The following is a 19136-nucleotide window of genomic DNA, read 5'->3' on the forward strand; positions in this document are numbered from 1 at the left end:
AATGCAAATCCTTCCTCAAAAGAGAGAAGAAAAACCCGGTCTTTCGAAGGAGCCAAATCTTCTTATAGAAAATGAAAAACCCTGTCTTTCGAGGGAGAAATATTCCTCCTAGAAGCCCCTCTAAAATTTAACAATGGAGGCTAGAGTTTTAGAGAGAGAAGAGAGGAAAGAGATGCTAGGGTTTTTAATTAAAAGGTTGACTTATTTAGATATAACCGCTTAAAAATTGCTTATTCTTGACAAATTTTCTTAGGCGAACAAAACACGGTATGAAGGTATTATCCGAACCACACAAATTCGACCACGAACCTCAAAACTCGAACCAAGCCGAAGGCTCGAAGACAAATGTAAATTCAGGCTCAAAAAAAAAAAAAAAAAAAAAAAAGCAGAGAAGATCTCTCTTTATTTTGAAGCGTAGGAGAAGAGAGCCAAGTTGAAGTAGCGAGCTCTGAAAATCGCAACAATGGCGGAAGATGGAGCAGCAATCTTTGCTGCAATCTCAGTGATGTTGCTATCAATGGCTACTCTTTCTGCCGCATATAGACCTGGCGACATCGTCCCTTTGAGTAGGATGGGTCAATACCACTCCGTCTGTTTTCTCTCTCCTTTTCTCTGTCAAAATTACTGCAATTTTTGTCGATGATTTCTGATTTTTTCTTCGAATTTCTTGATTGATTATTGATTGTAGTCGAGGACTGTTTGGCATGATATTGTTGGTCGTCATTGTCCCATTTTTGCTGTTAATCGAGAGGTAATTTCATGCCCTTTTTATTATTTTTTTTTTAATTTTTTTCCTGATTTTTGTTTGATTATTGAATTTAATTTCTTGCTTTGAATGTTTGGGTGATGAATTTTGTTACTGATTTTGTAATTTCACTGATTTGAATGTTGCATAGGTTTTGATTCCTATTCCGAAACCAACTGGATACACTGGTGCTGATCCTTATAAAATGTAAGCTTAATTTCACCTTCAATACTTGTTTAAGTAGCAACTCTGTATTCCTATTCTCAAATTTCGCATATCGAGTTTGAAGGCTTACTATTCTAATTATTGAGTAATTTTGTAGAAAGTGGAATTCTTGTTAGATTGATTTGTGTTGTTTAAGTGCAATTAAGACCTTTTCCTGCAAAGCTGTAGATTTGGATTCTATGAGCGAAATCGGGTAGATAAATGGCTAATGAGGTTTTGGGTGAGGCCAAATTAATGAAATGTATTGTAATTTAGCACCAAGAAATTTAACAATCAGCTTCAGAGATTTAGTAAATGGCCTGATTAGTAGGCAGAAGGCAGCAAGATGGCAAAGCTTTATGTGATTCAGATGTCCAAAAATTGTTATTTTTATGTTGTTTTTCTGAAGACCAAATGCTTGGCACTATAGTCTAGTCTGATCTGATTTTGACATATGTATGTCATAATAATTAGTAATAAGTAATAAACTATACATATAATAAAATATTCCGGTCTATTTGATTTTGACAATTATATGTAAAAAGTTATTGAAGTAAAGAAATCATGCCCTTGGGGGAAGGGGGGGGGGGGTTGAGGTTCCACATCACATGAATTGGGTGGGTTAAGTTTTTAATTTATAAAGTGACAAGAAATTTTGGACATCCCTAAAAGAAGTAGATTTTTAGCCGGACAAAAAGAGAAGTTTTTTGGGCTCAATTGGGTGGAATTTGGTGTTAGCTGAAGGTATAACAGTGTAAGCCTATAGCTGGTTGAGAATTCTGAGATATTCTAGAATGTTCAGTATTCTTGTGTTAGGTACTTAGGTATGTAGTATAGCATTTGAAGGCAATTTTGAACCAATCATTTTCTTGGGTCCCAATTTTAATTAAGTAATGTAATTGAGGGGCACTTAGGCTGTTAGGCGTACTAAGAGGGGATGTGTTAGAACCCATCTCAATTTTGTGTGTATATACTTTACTTTATCCCTTGTGTTCTTTGAAGTTTCCTAAGCTTAATATTCCATAACGTTACCGCTGTGAAGTTATCTTGCGGACAAGCCTCTTTTTGTGGGATTTATGAATAGTTCACACCACTTGCTTTATTTACCTGAGTGTTGCTAGACCAATATACAATTTGTGCTTAAGCAAAGTCCTCTTGCCATCTCAGCCTAGTTGTGCCTGCTAGCTCTTGTTCATTACCCAACACACCAATTGGCAAGAGTTCCTCTTCTCATTTCAGAGCTCCGCATGTGCCTACACATTCACAAGCCCTTTCCTGCATCAAGGTTGCATCCTTGTCATCCGAAGACAAGTGTGTACCACATGGTTTGAGTGTTAAAACATTCACAGCATGACGCGATGGCTCTTTGCTCTAAACTTGACAACTATTGCGAGCACACTTCCTATGGTGATGGTCTATTTGAAATGTTTTATGATTGTATAGCTTGTTTACTCAATATATATCATGTGCATGATGAATGTCCTTCAACATTTGAGCTGTGCAACTTGCTTTGGCTGGTACACATCCTCACTTCATATACTTTAGATCTAGAGTTCATGATCTGCCTCCTCAGTGGACATCATGCCTTTATAATACTGGATTTTCTGGGTGCTCCAATACTTGTCAAGATTGTTGGTCGGCTAGTAATTCATTAGGCTGTCTGTCATCTATTGTTCTAAATTGTATTTTCTTGTTGATTGACTGTCCTTCAATTGAGCTCCTGAATTTTTAACTGTTATTACTACTTGGGGTGTTACCCACTCTGATTTCTTATTGCTTTCTGTAGAACGTTCCAAGTTGGGAAAGAAAAATTTCAGCTGCCCTGGCTTTACATCATAAATCGGAAGAGTTCTGAGGTTCCAATGATTGACATGCATTTGGTACGTACCGATTATTACTAGTGCCTTGGATGAGGCTTCCATTTTTGGAGTTTGAGAAGGTGGCAGGTGCAGTTTCTGTGGCCATACCTTGTATTCATAGAGATGATGTTTTTTTTTAGAATTGGATTGCCAAGGCATAGCTAGGTTCCCATATAATAAAAGGAAGAGAAATCGTAAAGCTCAGTGAGACAATTGCATTAATCTTTTTCTGATACTTAGTTGGCTTGTGTGAGTAAATTTATGTCTATGTGTTAGATGTAAAGCCAAAAGATCTTTTTGGTACTATTATTTTTACTCCCCAGAATACCTCATTAATATCCTTGAAAAATACAAAGGGAATTGTTTTTTATTTTTTGACGGGAAAGGGAGATTGAAAATGATTCTTCTCATAATTATCCAAAATAAATAAAAAATTTAAGCCCTCAATACATTTGCTTTTCTCCCAACAAGTTATTTCATGGAATTGTTTTATGCCCTTTCCCCTGTATTGACTCTACTGCTTTATGCTAAATTTTTTGACATCAATATCAAATCATTAGTCCTTATGGGGACGCATAATTTTGAAAAATAACATATGTAATCAATTTTAAGATAATATCTTTCAAGCTTTTACATTAAATTTAAGATTTATGTGTAACACCACCAAAAAATGTAAAGCTTATCCACAATTATCCTAAACATTTTTATTATTATTATTATTATTTTTTTTTTTACAAGCACATAGTCTTATGGAGCACAATTCCCACTTAAATTGCACACAATGCGTTTGTGTCTAAGCTTGTGCCAAATATTGTCTTTAACTATTTCTAGATGTTTCTGTCACTTAGTTTTACTTGCATTTGATGTAGCCTGTCTCTCAGAATAGACTTAAAGCTAGCAAAGAGATTGCATTAAACAGTTTGTGCTCTTTTGATAACAAATGGGTTGGCACTCTCAATCCTAACAAAGCCGTGTGAATATATTATTATTTGTATGGAAATTATAATGATCTAGCTGAATGTAAAAGGCACATATGTATTTATAGTATCTTGTAAAGCATGGTCCAGCTTTAGCATTTCTTTTGTTACTTAGCCAACTTCCGCATTCACCTTTATTCTTTCTTTGGGGGCCTCTTTTCTATTTTTAATTAAAGGGTAATTGGTTGATGCTACTTATGTTTAGGCTAATGCTAATTTAATCCATTTAAATAGATGTTTTAATGCTTCTTTCGGTGTGTGAAGTCACTTGATTAATTGGGTTGTAAACTCAACCTGAACCTGTTAATTATTGTGCTGGTTGGTACAATTGTCATGGACTCATGGTGGCCAACTTTCACATTCACTTTCTTCATCAGCACTTCTTAAGCTGTAAGTTGGCTTGTTATTTGTGAAGCTAATACTTAAGGAGTTGAATTATTGGTGAAAGAAAGGCTTGGTGATTGGCATTATGAGTGGAGTTGCAATTTCAAGTTTCTATGATGGAGCTGATTCTAGTAGGAGAAACCTCTTACCCTTGTCTTTCTGATGTTTTCTCATGCAGAGGTATTCAGGAGGTGATTTGCTTGGCATAACTGCAAAAGTTGTTGATATGCCTCATCATTGTATGTTACATTTTCCTTTCATCTATACCCGTATAATTGTTTTGTGCTGATTGTATCACTCTATCTTGTTTTGAATGGTTTACCAGTTAATTTTAGCAGATTTTTCACACATAGTTTCATGGACTCAAGTCCTTACCCTCATTCTTGGTTCAATTGGTTCTGCCTCTGTATATCTTCTAATTAGACATTAATAGGTGTTTGCATGCCTTAGATGCTCAATATGTCTATTAAACAGTGGTTCATGTTGAGTTATTGAGCATGAAAAATGATCCTTTTTATTAATTCTGGATTTATATCTATATTTTGTATATATTTAATAACTTTTTAAAAAAGGTGGTCCGATATACCCCGTAATTACGATGTCACTTTCAACTCTTATAAAATGTATCTTGTATCTATATATTTAGCTCTTTTACAATTGGAAAGTACATATTCAATGAATTGCTTACTGGTGTTTCCTTTATGTTCTTGTATGTAAAGTAAATGACACTATAGTAAGCCAATTAAGCGACAAAGTTGCTCCACATCTAGATGCTGGAATAGCTAGGTTATTTGAGTCTAATTTCATTATATGGACAATATTTGTGGGTTTGTGACATTATGTGTGAAATCCATGACTGACTTCTTTCCTATTCTATCATTTTATATTTTCTTTTGAGATGAGAATATGTAAAAATCATAGCTTAATGAATAGGTCTTTATTGTTTAACATGGGTGGGGAGGAGAGGGGGGGGGGGGTCACGAGTTCAAATCTTGTATTGACCTTGTTTGTATTCTCTTTAAAATACATGTGGATGAAGTAGCATGAGATCTGTTTAATGTGAGAAAGTGTTGTGTGACGGATGGACTAGAATATGAACTCTTTTTAATATGTGGAAATCTTATGGTTCCTTTAAAATTTCAACCAGGGGCATCAGCTGCTGCCTATGTGTCATTGTTTCATTGCTCATTCTTTGCAACGCTTATAGCCTTCTCTCAGTCCTACATGATTAACTTCTCTCAATGATCTCAACATTGCCGTCATTACTTTCATAAGTCTCATTAGGTACATGCAAACTGCCCCAGATTCTTGTTTATTTTCAATAGCTGAGACCTCTATGTATATTTACTTTCAACACACCACTTTGAAATGGACATTAAGAAGAATATTAGATGTAAACGGATTATTTAATTGAAATGATTTTACCACCGACAAGAAGAAAGTTTTAAGTTGATATGGTTAAATTTTTATAACTTAATTTGTTCATTTACCTTTTCTCATAATTTTCAAGGTGTGCCAAGGGGGGTCACGAGTTTAATTCTTATATTGACCTTGTTTGTATTCTCTTTAAAATATATGTGGATGAAGTAGCATGAGATCTGTTTAATGTGAGAAAGTGTTATGTGACGGATGGACTAGAATATGAACTCTTTTTAATATGTGGAAATCTTACGGTTCCTTTACAATTTCGCACATCAGCTGCTGCCTAATGCCTATGTGTCATTGTTCGATTGCTCATTCTTCGTGCCAAGTTGTGTTACAAATATAAAGAAAGAGGTAGTATAATTGGATACGTAAAATTAGCATAAGACATGTACAATACTTTTCCCCCTTTCCTGTCACCAACATGGTAAAAGAAATCATTTTGCTCAACATTGCTTTCCCTTTGGAAATAATTTGTTGTTTTTTGAAATATCTTTGACTTAGTATTAGTTCTCCTATATGTGCGACAATGTGTAGCTCTAACTAGGACTTTGTTGCAAGTCAGGTGTGTAGCTAAGCTCAGTGCTGTAATATTTGGTGTTCTAGAACTTAAATAGCATCTCAGCTTCAGCGCTGAGTAAAAGGAATTTTGGTTTGGAAAATGGTGGAGTGATTGTGAGATTTCTGGTTGGCATTAGGAAGTTGGAATATGTTTAGGAGAAGCCGTAGATATGTTACTTGGACTTGGGTACCCATGTCCGACACGGGTACGTGTCCAAGCGTCCGACTCGCTACTTTGTGAAAAAATTCCATGATTTTGAAATAAAAGTAAAGTGTCCGGGTGTCATACCCATGTCCGAGTGTCGAGGGTCCGACATGGGTATGTGAGGTGAAATGAAGAGTCCGAGTAACATAGGACTGTGGAATCGTTATTGATATCTGAATCCAAAAAGGAGAGACTATGAATGTCGATGATAGTTCATATGGATGATGGATTATTATATGATGAGTTTGAGAGAAAGTGCCTTGCTTGAAAAATATTCTGGTGGAGTTACTTTTGATGTGAAGCAGCAACATTTAGCAAGAGATGGAAGAAGGCGCTTCAGCTATATATGCGATACTGCTATTGTATTCTAATAAAATTTGATGATAAAGGTTTTTTTAGTCAATTCTTGGATGACGATAGGTTAAAAGATAATCGTTTGACTTAGATGCCAAAGGCTAATGTTGGCCAAATCACCTATTCATGTAAGAACCTGTTATATATTAAGCGGCTGAGCAATGTAACTTAAGAACAATTACTAGAATGCTTGAGTATTTGATTGATTGAATTGAAAGTTGGAAGGATTACAAGATGATAAGCATAACTTGAGGTTATGAGTCTCCTAGTAACTTTAGGCTACCAATCTCTATGTTGTTTCTTCACAATTTTCTGGATACCTTGCTAATGGAATTGACTACCTTACATATACTCAAGCTTAAGGGATACATGTGACTAATTAAGCTAAGAATGGAAAAACCATCAAATGACATTGTTGGAGTAGCTTGCCTTCTTTCCTTGAATTCTCTTAATTAACTTTGTCTTGTTGCACATTGTCTCTGGCCACCTTTGACTCTTGCTGCCCCTGTTTTGTGCACCTTGAATACACCAAAAGTGGTGGTTGACCTGACCGTTTGGTCCCATTGACCCATTCCATAACATCACTCCCCCCTTTGAGTTTCACCTTGTCCTCAAGGTGGAAGGAAGGAAAACGCATGTTGACCGTGTCGAACTCTTCCCAAGTGGCTTCATAATCGGACAACCCGTGCCAAGTAAGTAGGACTTCCAGTATGAACTCAGAATTTTTCCTCACCCTTCTCACATCGAGGAGTTCCTTTGGTTCCACCACTAGTTCCAAGTCGGAGGAAAGTTGTTTCAGAATAGTGGGTTGACAGGGGAGGTTGCCAAGGGCTCGCTTAAGTTGGGAGATGTGAAATACAGGGTGAAGTTTGCAATCATCAGGCAATTTTAGCTTGTAGGCAACTCTGCCAATGTGTTCCAGAATTTCAAAAGGCCCATAAAATCTAGCTGCTAACTTCTCAAATGGTCTTCAAGCAAGTGACCTTTGTCTATATGGTTGGAGCTTGAGAAATACCTTCTCCCCAATGTTGAATGTATCGTCCCGTCTGCTTTTATCCGCATTGAGTTTCATCACTTGCTGGGCACGATTCAGATTCATGCGCAACTCCTCCAAAATTCCATCTCTCTCTTGCAAATTCTCCTCCAAGCTGACCATTGTTTGTCCTGCCCCTAGTCGCCACAATTTTGGGGGATCTTTGCCATAAACGATCCGGAACGGTGTCATCTTGGTAGAGGTGTATGGTGACGTGTTGTAGGAATACTCCGCCCAAGGCAGCCAACGGGCCCAGCTTTTCGGTTGTTCAGCAACGAAACACCGTAGGTAGGTCTCCAAACTTTTGTTGACAATCTTTGTCTGACCGTCGGTCTGTGGGTGGTATGCCGTACTTCGTCGCAAGTGAGTCCTTTGTAATTGAAAGAGCTCTCTCCAAAATATACTCATGAAAACTCGATCGCGATCAGAAATAATGGATGCTGGAAATCCATTAAGGCGGACTATCTCCTTCACAAAGACATCCGCCACTTTAAGGGCGTTGAAAGGGTGTTTTAGCCCTATAAAGTGGGCGTATTTCGAGAGGCGATCCACGACTACCAGCACTGCATCTAAGCCGCGGGATAATGGCAAACCCTCCACGAAATCCATGGAGATATCTTCCCACACAGCCTCTGGTATCGACAATGGTTGGAGTAGGCCGAGAGAACGCTTAGTGACGGTTTTATTTCTTTGGCAAACGTCGCATTCCCGAACAAATTTTCCGACGTCCTTCCGCATTCCCGACCAGAACCAATCGGCGGCGAGGCGAAGGTAAGTTTTCACCTCGCCGTCATGGCCTCCCGTGGCAGTGTTGTGATATTCCTGCAAAAGCATAGAAACAAACTTGGAGTGGTTAGGCAAAACAATTCGATTTTTATAAAATAGCCTGGAGCCTTCCACATGGAAGCCCTTTGGCCCAGCCTTTCCTTCCTTCAGGCCCAACACAATCTACACAATCTGGCCCAAGAATTTATCCTCCTCCAATTCTTTCTCCAGCTCGGCCCAGTCCACATAGCAAGAGTGGACCAAAGCCCCAAGTTCAGCATTTACTGTTAACCCGTCTCCATTCCTCCTTTCAGTCCCCTTTACTGTGCGATCTAACAGAGCTTCATCCCGACGCGAAAGGGCGTCAGCTACCTTGTTGGCGGCGCCGGGTTTGTAATGAATGGTGAAATCAAATCCCACTAATTTCCTCAACCAACGCTGTATTCTCCGCCAACCTCCCGCTACTCGGTGAGGTACTTATGGCTCTCCTGGTCGGTGCGCACTTCGAATGGCCGACCGAGTAGATAGTGGCGCCACCTCGTGACTGACAGCGCTATAGCCATCAATTCTTTCTCATAAATCGATCTCCTTCTAGCCGGAATTCCAAACATTTTGCTGTAAAAAACGATTGGTCGGCCATGTTGCATCAATACCGCCCCGAGCCCGAACCCAGACGCGTCAGTTTCAACCACAAAGGGCTCTCGAAAATTAGGAACGGTTAACACCGGAGCAGTGGTGATAGCGGTCTTGAGCTTCCTAAACGCCGATGTCGCCTCCGCCGACCACCCGAAACTATCTTTCTTTAACTGTGAGGTAAGGGGATTAGCTATGTGGGCATAATGGGAGATGAATTTCCGGTAATAACCGGTTAATCCCAAGAACCCAAGTAATTCTCTAAGATTCCACGGTATTTCCCACTCGAGAATGGAGCGGATTTTCTCGTCATCCATCGCAACACCTTGCTCGGAGATGACGTGACCCAAATAAGCAATCACCCTCCTCCCAAATTCACATTTTTAAAATTGGCGTAGAATTGATTTTCTACCAATTTTTGCAAAACCAATTCTAAATGACATTTGTGCTCACTCACGGCTTTACTATACACCAATATGTCGTCAAAAAATACGAGCACAAATTTTCTCAAGTAGGGTCGGAATACCTCATTCATAAGAGATTGAAAAGTCGTCGGGGCGTTGGTGAGCCCAAACGGCATGACTAGGAACTCATAGTGGCCTTCATGGGTCCGGAAAGCCGTCTTATGGGTGTCTTCCGGTTTCACCCGAATTTGATGGTACCCCGATTTCAAATCGAGTTTAGAAAAAATTGTCGCCCCATGTAATTCATCCAATAGCTCATCAATCACCGGAATCGGATATTTATTCGGAACGGTTTCCTTGTTGAGGGCCCGGTAGTCTACGCAAAATCGCCACGAGCCATCCTTCTTCTTGACTAACAAAACCGGACTCAAAAACGGGCTTGTGGATGGTTTGATGATGCCGGATTCTAACATTTCACGCATAAGCCTTTCAATCTCATCTTTCTGAATTTGTGGATACCTATAGGGCCTCACACTAATTGGGTTGGCCCCATCTCTTAATACAATAGAGTGCTCATGGCCTCTATTAGGAGGTAGCCCATTGGGCATTTGAAAGACCTCCTCAAATTGGTCCAGAACCTCCACCAAAAATGAAGGTGGGCTGTTTGGAATTGGGCCCAATTCGCCTACTGCCAACTTGCTGCCAACGCTTTTCCTTTTTTAATACTTTCACCATAGCCTTGAGTGAGATCTTTGATTTCTCGAGAGTCGGATCTCCGGTGAGGGTAACCGGAAATCCTCCCACGGAGAACTTCATCACGTGGGTCCACCAATTAGTGACCACGACCCCCAACTTCTCAAGCCATTGCACTCCTAGAATCACCTCGGCACTTCCCAACGAGAGTGGAAAGAAGTCCTCGGTTATGGTGAGACCCCCACGTAACTCCACCTTGACCCCCTTGCACACCCCATTTCCACGAATAGTATCCCCGTTTCCTAAGGATACGACAAATTCTCCGCCTTGGTCGACCGGAATGGCCGCCCACAACACCACCGAATTTGCTAGGATATTGTGGGTAGCTCCCGGATCAATCATGACAACCACCTCATGTCCCTTAACTCGTCCCTTCAACTTCATGGTTTTAGGGTTATGTATCCCAATCACCAAGCACAAAGACATTCCTCCGTCCTCCTCTGGTGGTGCTTCCTTCTCTATCTCCGACTCCTCTAACTCAACGTCCTCTTCCGCGGCTATTAAAACACTAAGCTCTTTTCTTTTACATTGATGTCCCCCGCCCCACCGCTTGTCACACCTAAAGCACAACCCTTTTGCCCTCCTTTCCGCCGGTTCAAATTTCGACAACCGTCTCGTTCCCCCAGCAGTAGTTTGACTTGGGCCTGAAGTGGAACGGCCCAAGTTAACGGAGCCTTGTGACTCGGGAGCTTTGGGCCAAGTTTTAGGAGGCCCGTTGTTGCTGGCAGCCCGTAGGAAGCAATTAGGCCCCCTTTGTTCATTGACTTTGACCTCCCCTTTCCAGTTGCTCACACTCCTTTTTCCTTGCTGAACTCGATTTTTCTCCTCTATTCGTCCTGCCATTTCCATGGCTCTTTCGAGGTTTTGTGGACTGAGCAATCTCAGCTCCGTCTTGATTTCTTTACTCATGCTGTTGATGAACTAGCCGAGCATGATGCTCTCTGGCACATCCTCCAAGGGCGCCGCCAGCTCAATGAATCGCCGGCGGTACTCCGCCACGGTCCCTTCTTGAGACACCGTGAGCCATTGCTCATGAAGAGTTCCCGAGTGCGAGGGGCGGAACTCGTTTAGGGCTCGTTGCTTGAGATCCGGCCACCCGTAGAAAGGGTGTTGCTTTTGTTCCCATTGGAACCATTTCAGGGCAGCCCCATCCATGGCCACCACCGTGGCATCCATCTTCTCCTGTTCCGTCAATTTGTAGAAATCGAAGTACATTTCTGCCCTTGCTGTCCAATTATCTGGCTCGGTTCCGTCAAACAATGGCATCTCCAGTTTCCGATGCTTCCAATGCCCCCCACCACCAGTGCCCTCTTCGCCGCCGCGCCACCCACCTCCGCGCCATCCACCTTCGTCAGGTGGGTGCCAATTCTGTTCTTCGAAGGCCCCCTCCAAGACGGGAGACAGAGGATGCTCTTCCTCCTGTCGTGGGCTATTTTCTCCCACTATGGGTATGTTTACTTGCGGAGTCGTCTTCTTCGCCTTCTCCAGTTCCTCCCGTAACCTGGCCACCTTGCCGCGATCGATGGCCCCTTGAGTGTTGACATCCTCCCGAAAGCGATCTATACGATCCTCCACCCTACGTCTAGCAACCTCCAACATTTCCTCCGTCTTCTTTCTCTCGTCGGCCATGGCCGCTTTTACCGCTGCTGCCACCACCCTTGTGATGGTGTCCTCTTCTGGCGGCTACAACTTCTGTTCAATGGCGGATAACTGAGTTTTTAAACCAGCGAGGGACTCTTCCACGGATGCTAATCGCGGCAACGTACTGTCTCCCATTTTTCTCTTTTTTTTTTTTTTTTTTTTTTTATTTTATAAAATGGGGTGGTGGTTTCCGGTACCGGCGGCCGCAGGACCACCACTCTGATACCAAGTTGTTATATATTAAGCGGCTGAGCAATGTAACTTAAGAACAATTACTAGAATGCTTGAGTATTTGATTGATTGAATTGAAAGTTGGAAGGATTACAAGAGGATAAGCATAACTTGAGGTTATGAGTCTCCTAGTAACTTTAGGCTACCAATCTCTATGTTGTTTCTTCACAATTTTCTGGATACCTTGCTAATGGAATTGACTACCTTACATATACTCAAGCTTAAGGGATACATATGACTAATTAAGCTAAGAATGGAAAAACCATCAAATGACATTGTTGGAGCAGCTTGCCTTCTTTCCTTGAATTCTCTTAATTAACTTTGTCTTGTTGGCTTGTTGCACATTGTCTCTGGCCACCTTTGACTCTTGCTGCCCCTGTTTTGTGCGCCTTGAATACACCAAAAGTGGTGGTTGACCTGACCGTTTGGTCCCATTGACCCATTCCATAACAGAATCTTTTGTTAGAGGAAGTTGATAATTGACATATGTTGAGACGGTATGACTTGAGCCCTAGTTAGGTGTTATAGGGATTGAAGTGGGAAGCTTTTGAAAAGTAGATCATATACACTGACACATGTTTTTGATTGTGAGATAAATGGGTCTTTAGGTCTTCTAGACACGACACATGACACATTACACAGTTGCTTATAGATAATTATGGGGTAATGTAATAGATTGTACATTTTGCTTCTGTCTGGTTGTTTCTAGGGGATGTCTGTTCTGTTGTGATTAACGGTTATAGGTCTATAAACCTCTTTTTCAATTGGCTTTAGGATTTTATTATTAGGGGAGAAGAGTATGATCGTATTGCTGTACATTGCTCTTTTCACATGGTGTGATGAGATGAAGTGTCATTACAAATTAACAATACATGTGATACATTTTTTAATTTCAAGACTTTGGATGGCTTAGAGGTAGGAGTCGCACATTTTGCTTGATATTTGAGCTCATTATATCTCGTGTCATTGATCAATGTCGATACCTCGTTTAAGAATCTTTTGTAGGTTTTTTTCCCCCTCTTCCCGTATTAAGACATTTGTCGAAGCTTCCTGAGTTTTAGGGTATCATTTGGTGCGAACTTGAGAGGTTTTTTTTTTCTTCCTCTTTTAGGCATAAAATCAAGGTAGAGTCTTAAAGTTTGATGGAAATTTATCTTTCTTTAGAGGGGGTTTTAAGTGTTACTCTTTTGTAGTTGCTTGTCCAGCATTCCTTGTTATGTCAAGTTGTGATGTATGTGCGGTAAAATCATTTTGTGAACTAAGAGCCTGAGACTTATTTATCGGCAAAAGAAGAGGATGCTTGGGTTTCAGACTGTGGTTTGTAAAACTGTTCTAGGCAGAGATATGACTTTGGTGGTTTTAGCTGTAGCTTGCCTTATGAATGGATATATGACTTTAAAATGAAATCATTGAGAGCAATGCCTTATAAAAAATTTGTTTAAAGGACAGGATTTGACATTAGCAATCAAGCATCTTTAAAATACTTATCTGAAACTTCGTAAGAGATTGGTTTCAAGTTATTAGCAAGACAAAATCTCTTGTTTGATGGAAGAGAAATAAGGGAATGTCTTGTGAATTTGAAGAAGACCAGCCATCCACTTGAAACCTTGCTAGATAGTTAAATATTTAGAATAGAACCCCAATATAAATGCTTCATAAAATTAAGAGAATCTATGCAAGAGAGCTTGCTGTTCTCATACTTAAAGTATTCTGATGAGCATTTATTGCCACTGTGGTAATTTCAAGTTTGAATTTCTAAAGGACAGGAATCTGTAAGTAGTTCAAACTGGCATCGTGCTTCAGTGAGCTTGTTTTCATTTATTGTAATAAACTAATCCAAGGAAGGGCACTATTGGTTGTCTAGTATCTTTATTCTTTCGGTTAAGTCTTTAGATTTATTATAGATAGAGAGATGAGGAAAGGAGTAGACAGAGATTTGTATTAAGGAAACCTTAGAGAGTTATGGCCTAAAGCCATTACTGGGAGTTAAAGTCTCAAGCTATTTTAAGAGTAATAGCCTAAAGCTATCAAACCTATATGTCATTTGTAACCTCTTTTGCCATTATCAATCTATCATCAAGCTTTCATCTTTATTATTCATTCTTATTCACTCAATTTACAAAAATCAGATTATCTAGTTTAATCAAAGAATCAATCTTTTTTCTCTCTATTTTTCCTGTTATCTGTATGACTAAGTTAGCAGTAATCTCAGTCTATCACATTTATTTATATTTAACTATTTTTTTGATAAAATATCAATAAAATGCAATGCACTTCTGCGTTGTTGGCTCCCAAAGCACGAGGCAAATCTTCCACTCACATTGTCGTCAATCGCATGGAAATATGAATTGTATTTGGTAGAATAAAGCTTTAGAATACAATTCTAATTTACTATTAATTGTTTTTGGAAGTGACCCTAATTTGTACATCTAGTGATGACTGCCTGGAATAATGGAATGTCATAGTAATGTCTTGCAACTTTCCTTACTAGAGTAAAAATGTTTTTGCTAAATGGCGGAAGAATGAAATTAAGCTCTGTGTGGGTTTCTGTTAATATTTTATATTTCTGACCTTTTTGCCCCACAGATGTTGAAATTCATCCAGACATACGTAAGCAATTCTGGGATCCTCAGCATTGGCCAAAGCATGTGCTTGTCAGATATACTTGGTTAGTATTGGCTTCTAAACCTAGGAAGATCATTTCTCCTTCTGAGTTTCAAATCTTTTCCCCTATTTGTTTAAGAGTTTGTTTTGTTTTGTTTTGTTTTTTAATTGTATGTGTTTGGAGGCTTTAGAAACTTGACAGACCTTTCCAAGGTATAATTCAATTCATATGACATCTCACTCTTTAGTATGAAAATTAACTTGTTTCATCACCTTGTAGTAATATTTTGAGTGTATATCCACACACGTCAGTTTTAGTTTCTCCACTTATCTACTTTCCAAGTAATGTATTCCCCACCTTTTTATAATTCATTTACTATATTTGTTTCATATTATTTGCAACAAATGAGTTGCATGGCCTCCTAGGCAAAATTTGTTTGTAAGTATTAAATGTAGAGAGAAAGATAGACATGCATGTCATAAGGAGAGAGATAGACAGAAATGTCAACTTAAAAAGGAAAGAAATATTTGTTGCATATAATTCAACAATTTTTACTAAATGTTGCACATCATACGAAACGAAGGTATTGTTTAGAACTTTGACCTCTTATAAAAGGGTAAAGCACAAATACAATCCCTCAACTTTGGTATTAGTAGCATTTTAGTCGCTCATCTTTCAAGTGTGGCATAAAGGTCCCTCTGCTGAAAAGAGATGGCTAAGCAAAGTTGAGGGGCTTTCTTGATGACTAAGCAAAGTATAAGGATGTAAATGTTGACTTAGACAAATATATTGATATAAAATTTAAATTTTAGGAATCTGTAGGCTTACGTGGTAAGGGATAGAAATTAAATAAGACTTGGGGGACTTATAGGCTGACGTGGCAAAAAAACCATTACAAAGGAAACTCAAGGGGACTAGCTTCACAAGTAGAGAAATGAAAGTCCAAAATTAATTTTGTTAGAAAAAAATATCCATTTTAGGAGAATTCATAATTAAATTACCTAATAGGCTAATAGCAAATTTGGCTCCTTACATCAAAGTGAAAAATGAGACTTGGATTTGCTAGATTTCCATCAATTCTAAAACATATTTTCTTAATTTTAAAATTATTTACTTATTATCTTAAACTTGAAATGAAATTCGTTTCTTTTGCTATAAAATCTTTGTTATTATCTCTTAATTATCAAGGAAACTAATTAAGAGGATTAGGAAGAGACTGAATCTCAATGAGACAATACTCTTTAAAAATTTAGATGCAACTGCAGGATGGGTTCGGTGTCGGCCTTTGAATCACCGTCGTTATTAATCCCACAGAGACGCTTAATCGAAATCTCCTCCAGCGAAACGCAGTGTTTAAAGACAAAGTTTATGCCTTCAGCACTAAAGATGCTTGACCCACAATGACAAACGCGGCGATTGCGAGGTTGTTGAGGTTGGGGCAACCCTGGAGTTTCAAGTAAGTCAGGTTCCATGTACCGGAGAGAGACTAGAACGAAAGTGTCGTCGCTTATATTGATGGATTTATGGTTGCATCGAAGAGCAAGCTTCGTAACCAAGTCGAATTAGGAGGGGAGGTAAGTTGAGATCCCTGGGTTGTCATTGAGGGAGAGGCGGCAACGACTTTGACCTTTGAATAGGAACCACCATTTACAAACGAGGGAGCACTGTTTACAGTTGTCAGAGGAGAGAGAGTGGAAGGTGTTGGCCAGACATTAGTCCTCCACCCATCAACAAATGATGTTTTCTGCCCATCAGTTTATAAGTCCATGAACTTTCTTATTTACTTTTTATTTTTTCCGTTAAGCCTAAGTTTCTAACAATGTGTATTGTTTTATTTGTCCAAGTCAGCATTTACATCCCTAAACTTTGTTTAGTCATCAGGGAAGTCCCATAACTTTGATTAGTCGTAGAGGGACCTTTTTGCCACACTTGAAAGATGAGGGACTAAAATGCCTATTTGTACCAAATTTGAGGGATTGTTTTTGTGCTTTTACTCTCTTATAGAAGGATACCATTGTGCCTTTGTTGCAGAAGGCTTAAGTGTTCTGTACTAAATGATCCTCTAAAAAGCAAAAGAATATATCCAAAATGAAGTTCCCATTATAACATAAAATCATTGGCTTTCACAAATTCCACTTTGTCGGGTAATATAGGGTTGGGAAGCACCTCATAATAATTCCTCATTTCCTGGGTTACTTTTGTCTCTTGATGTAATGTTGCCCATTTGGAGGAAATACTGTTTTTGATGGTGATAAATCGAGATCTACTTATCAGAAGCTTCTTAGATCCTTATTTGCTTTGAGCTTGTGGCACTTATTATTGTTGTTGTACTGTGAAATGAGTCTGATATTGCTTTCCTTTGTGGCCTCATTATTTTTGTTATTAAAATGAAAAATTTGAAGCTGCTTTTAGTTGGTTAGACACCTCTTGCCATTTTCAATAATTCTTTTTACGGTAAACCTCCCCAAGCAAGCTGCTATAATGAGAAATGGAAACAATAGCATCCAATACATCTACTATCACAGCCCTTTTTTATTTTCTTTTTGAAGAAGAGGTATTAAAGTCATTACTTCATTAGAAGCTTTGCTCTTCTTGAGAGAACATAGCTTGAAATGTCCTCTAACTATCCCTTACAGACATGCACTTCAGATTTCGTTTTGATCTTCAGAGATATATTTGTTGGGAACCTGCAAGAAGATACGCAGCCATCTAAGTAAATAACTGCTGCAGTTATAAACTACAACAATATGAATTACAGTTGATTATTCCCCTTTCGAATAAATGATGCCCTTATCTGTTATGAAACCCACAATTGATGCTTGATGGTTCCAACTGTATAATTTGGATGTATTCATCTGGGTTTTACCTTACATAAATGGCCTACCTACGTTTTTCTTGAAGGCTCCATGATGTAGGCCCCTTCTAATTTTTTTTTCCCCTAAATAAATAACTTATTCCCCATTCGTTTTTTCCTTTTGGTCAATTGATTTTAATTGTGCTTATCATTCTAGCTGTTTCCAATGCATTATTTTGATTTGTTATTCCAGATGATCTATCTTGTTTAGCTTAATGTTGGATCCCTCCCTAATCTGTCTTAAGTTTCCCTTTTGATCGATTTATGTGTTTTGTGATGTATTACAGGGAAGAACACTCTGAGATAGATGTCAGTTCTGGATTTTTTGTCCTCTTTGGTTCAGGTATTTATGTTGGATTCTTTGAACTACTTTTTGTGCATTCTCAAAGTGAATTAAGTAAAAGCTCCAGTCTCCAATCCTTAAATTAGAACACAACAAGAAAATTGACACCTAACATTGTAAAGTTATATACTACCTCAGGATCGTATTATATGCAACTTTGGGGTATTATTTGTGAGGTATAAAAAATTCTAAAGTTGCATATAATATGATCCGGAGATTGTACAACTTTGCAGCATGTTCATTGAAATTTGTGCGTTTCTGTGGAGTTAATATTCAACTCTTAGAATTCTTTTAGCAATGAATCAAGGATCCCAATTTGATTTAAGGCATATCAGGGGTGGCCTAGTCCCCTTCATGTGAAGTAGAATAGATTTGGTTTCTTTTTCTTTAGTAGGCTGCATAATCAGTAGACACTCTGTAAAAGTTCTTATACGTTGTTGCAATTATACGCAGTTTATTGGCAATCTGTTTGACTCATCAAACTAAGTACCCACCTCTGCGTAAATAATGCATCATATTTTTTTACACCAATATAGTTTTAATTTACTACTCTAAGGTATCAATAAGGGAAATACGAAGTGGCCTATTCTATTGGGAGGTTGTATCTTGCCATACAATCATTATTTTGACTTTGGTGCTTTTTAACAGGTCTTATGCTAACAGTTGTTTTATCGATCTATATTCTGCAATCTTCTAAAGAGAAGATAGCAAGGTACAATATCCTGCTTCGTTTTGATTTACAGTCACTGAGATTATAAATGCTTCAAAATTTATTCATCATCTCTAAAACGATGTCCTCACGTTGTAGTTTGATATCTGTTATGATTTTCCAGGTTTGTGAGAGAAACTGTTGCAGATAACAATATGGCAGGTGGAGTGGAGAAAGTCGAATAATGGAAATCTCAAAGAATTATACTTCATAGCTGTAGTTTTATCTGTTGTTAGCAATTCCTGTGGTTGTAAATCTTCGACATGGTTATGCTTAAAAGATGTCGCACCTTACAGGGATATGTATAAAATTATAGTAGCTGAGATAAATTTACTTAATTTTCAGTTCTCCTTAGTATCATTTGAACAAAATCTGTCGCCCAAAAAGCCTGATTGACAATTACTCAAATTGTATGCAAGCTAATCCGAGTCATTAGCACTAATTTCACTGATTC

General features: G+C 38.7%; 1 protein-coding gene across 1 annotated transcript; it reads left to right on the forward strand.

The window, feature by feature from the left end:
* Positions 1-350: 350 nt before the first annotated feature.
* Positions 351-19124, forward strand: LOC110690662. The gene is made up of 9 exons (XM_021867516.1): positions 351-589; positions 689-751; positions 897-952; positions 2736-2829; positions 4348-4408; positions 14758-14839; positions 17918-17973; positions 18622-18685; positions 18807-19124. Exons 1-9 carry the CDS (start codon positions 464-466, stop codon positions 18865-18867), a joined length of 663 nt encoding a protein of 220 aa, XP_021723208.1. The 5' UTR covers positions 351-463; the 3' UTR covers positions 18868-19124.
* Positions 19125-19136: the final 12 nt, after the last annotated feature.

The sequence above is a fragment of the Chenopodium quinoa genome, unplaced genomic scaffold (assembly GCF_001683475.1).
Source record: "Chenopodium quinoa cultivar QQ74 unplaced genomic scaffold, ASM168347v1, whole genome shotgun sequence".
NCBI classification, from domain to species: domain Eukaryota; kingdom Viridiplantae; phylum Streptophyta; class Magnoliopsida; order Caryophyllales; family Amaranthaceae; genus Chenopodium; species Chenopodium quinoa.

Bases quoted from the DNA above. Each gene is read 5' to 3' on its own strand.
- LOC110690662 (XM_021867516.1), top strand. From the start codon at position 464: ATGGCGGAAGATGGAGCAGCAATCTTTGCTGCAATCTCAGTGATGTTG. The intron at 4,409-14,757 runs GTATGTTACATT...TTTGCCCCACAG, and splicing joins TGTTGATATGCCTCATCATT to ATGTTGAAATTCATCCAGAC. The intron at 18,686-18,806 runs GTACAATATCCT...ATGATTTTCCAG, and splicing joins TCTAAAGAGAAGATAGCAAG to GTTTGTGAGAGAAACTGTTG.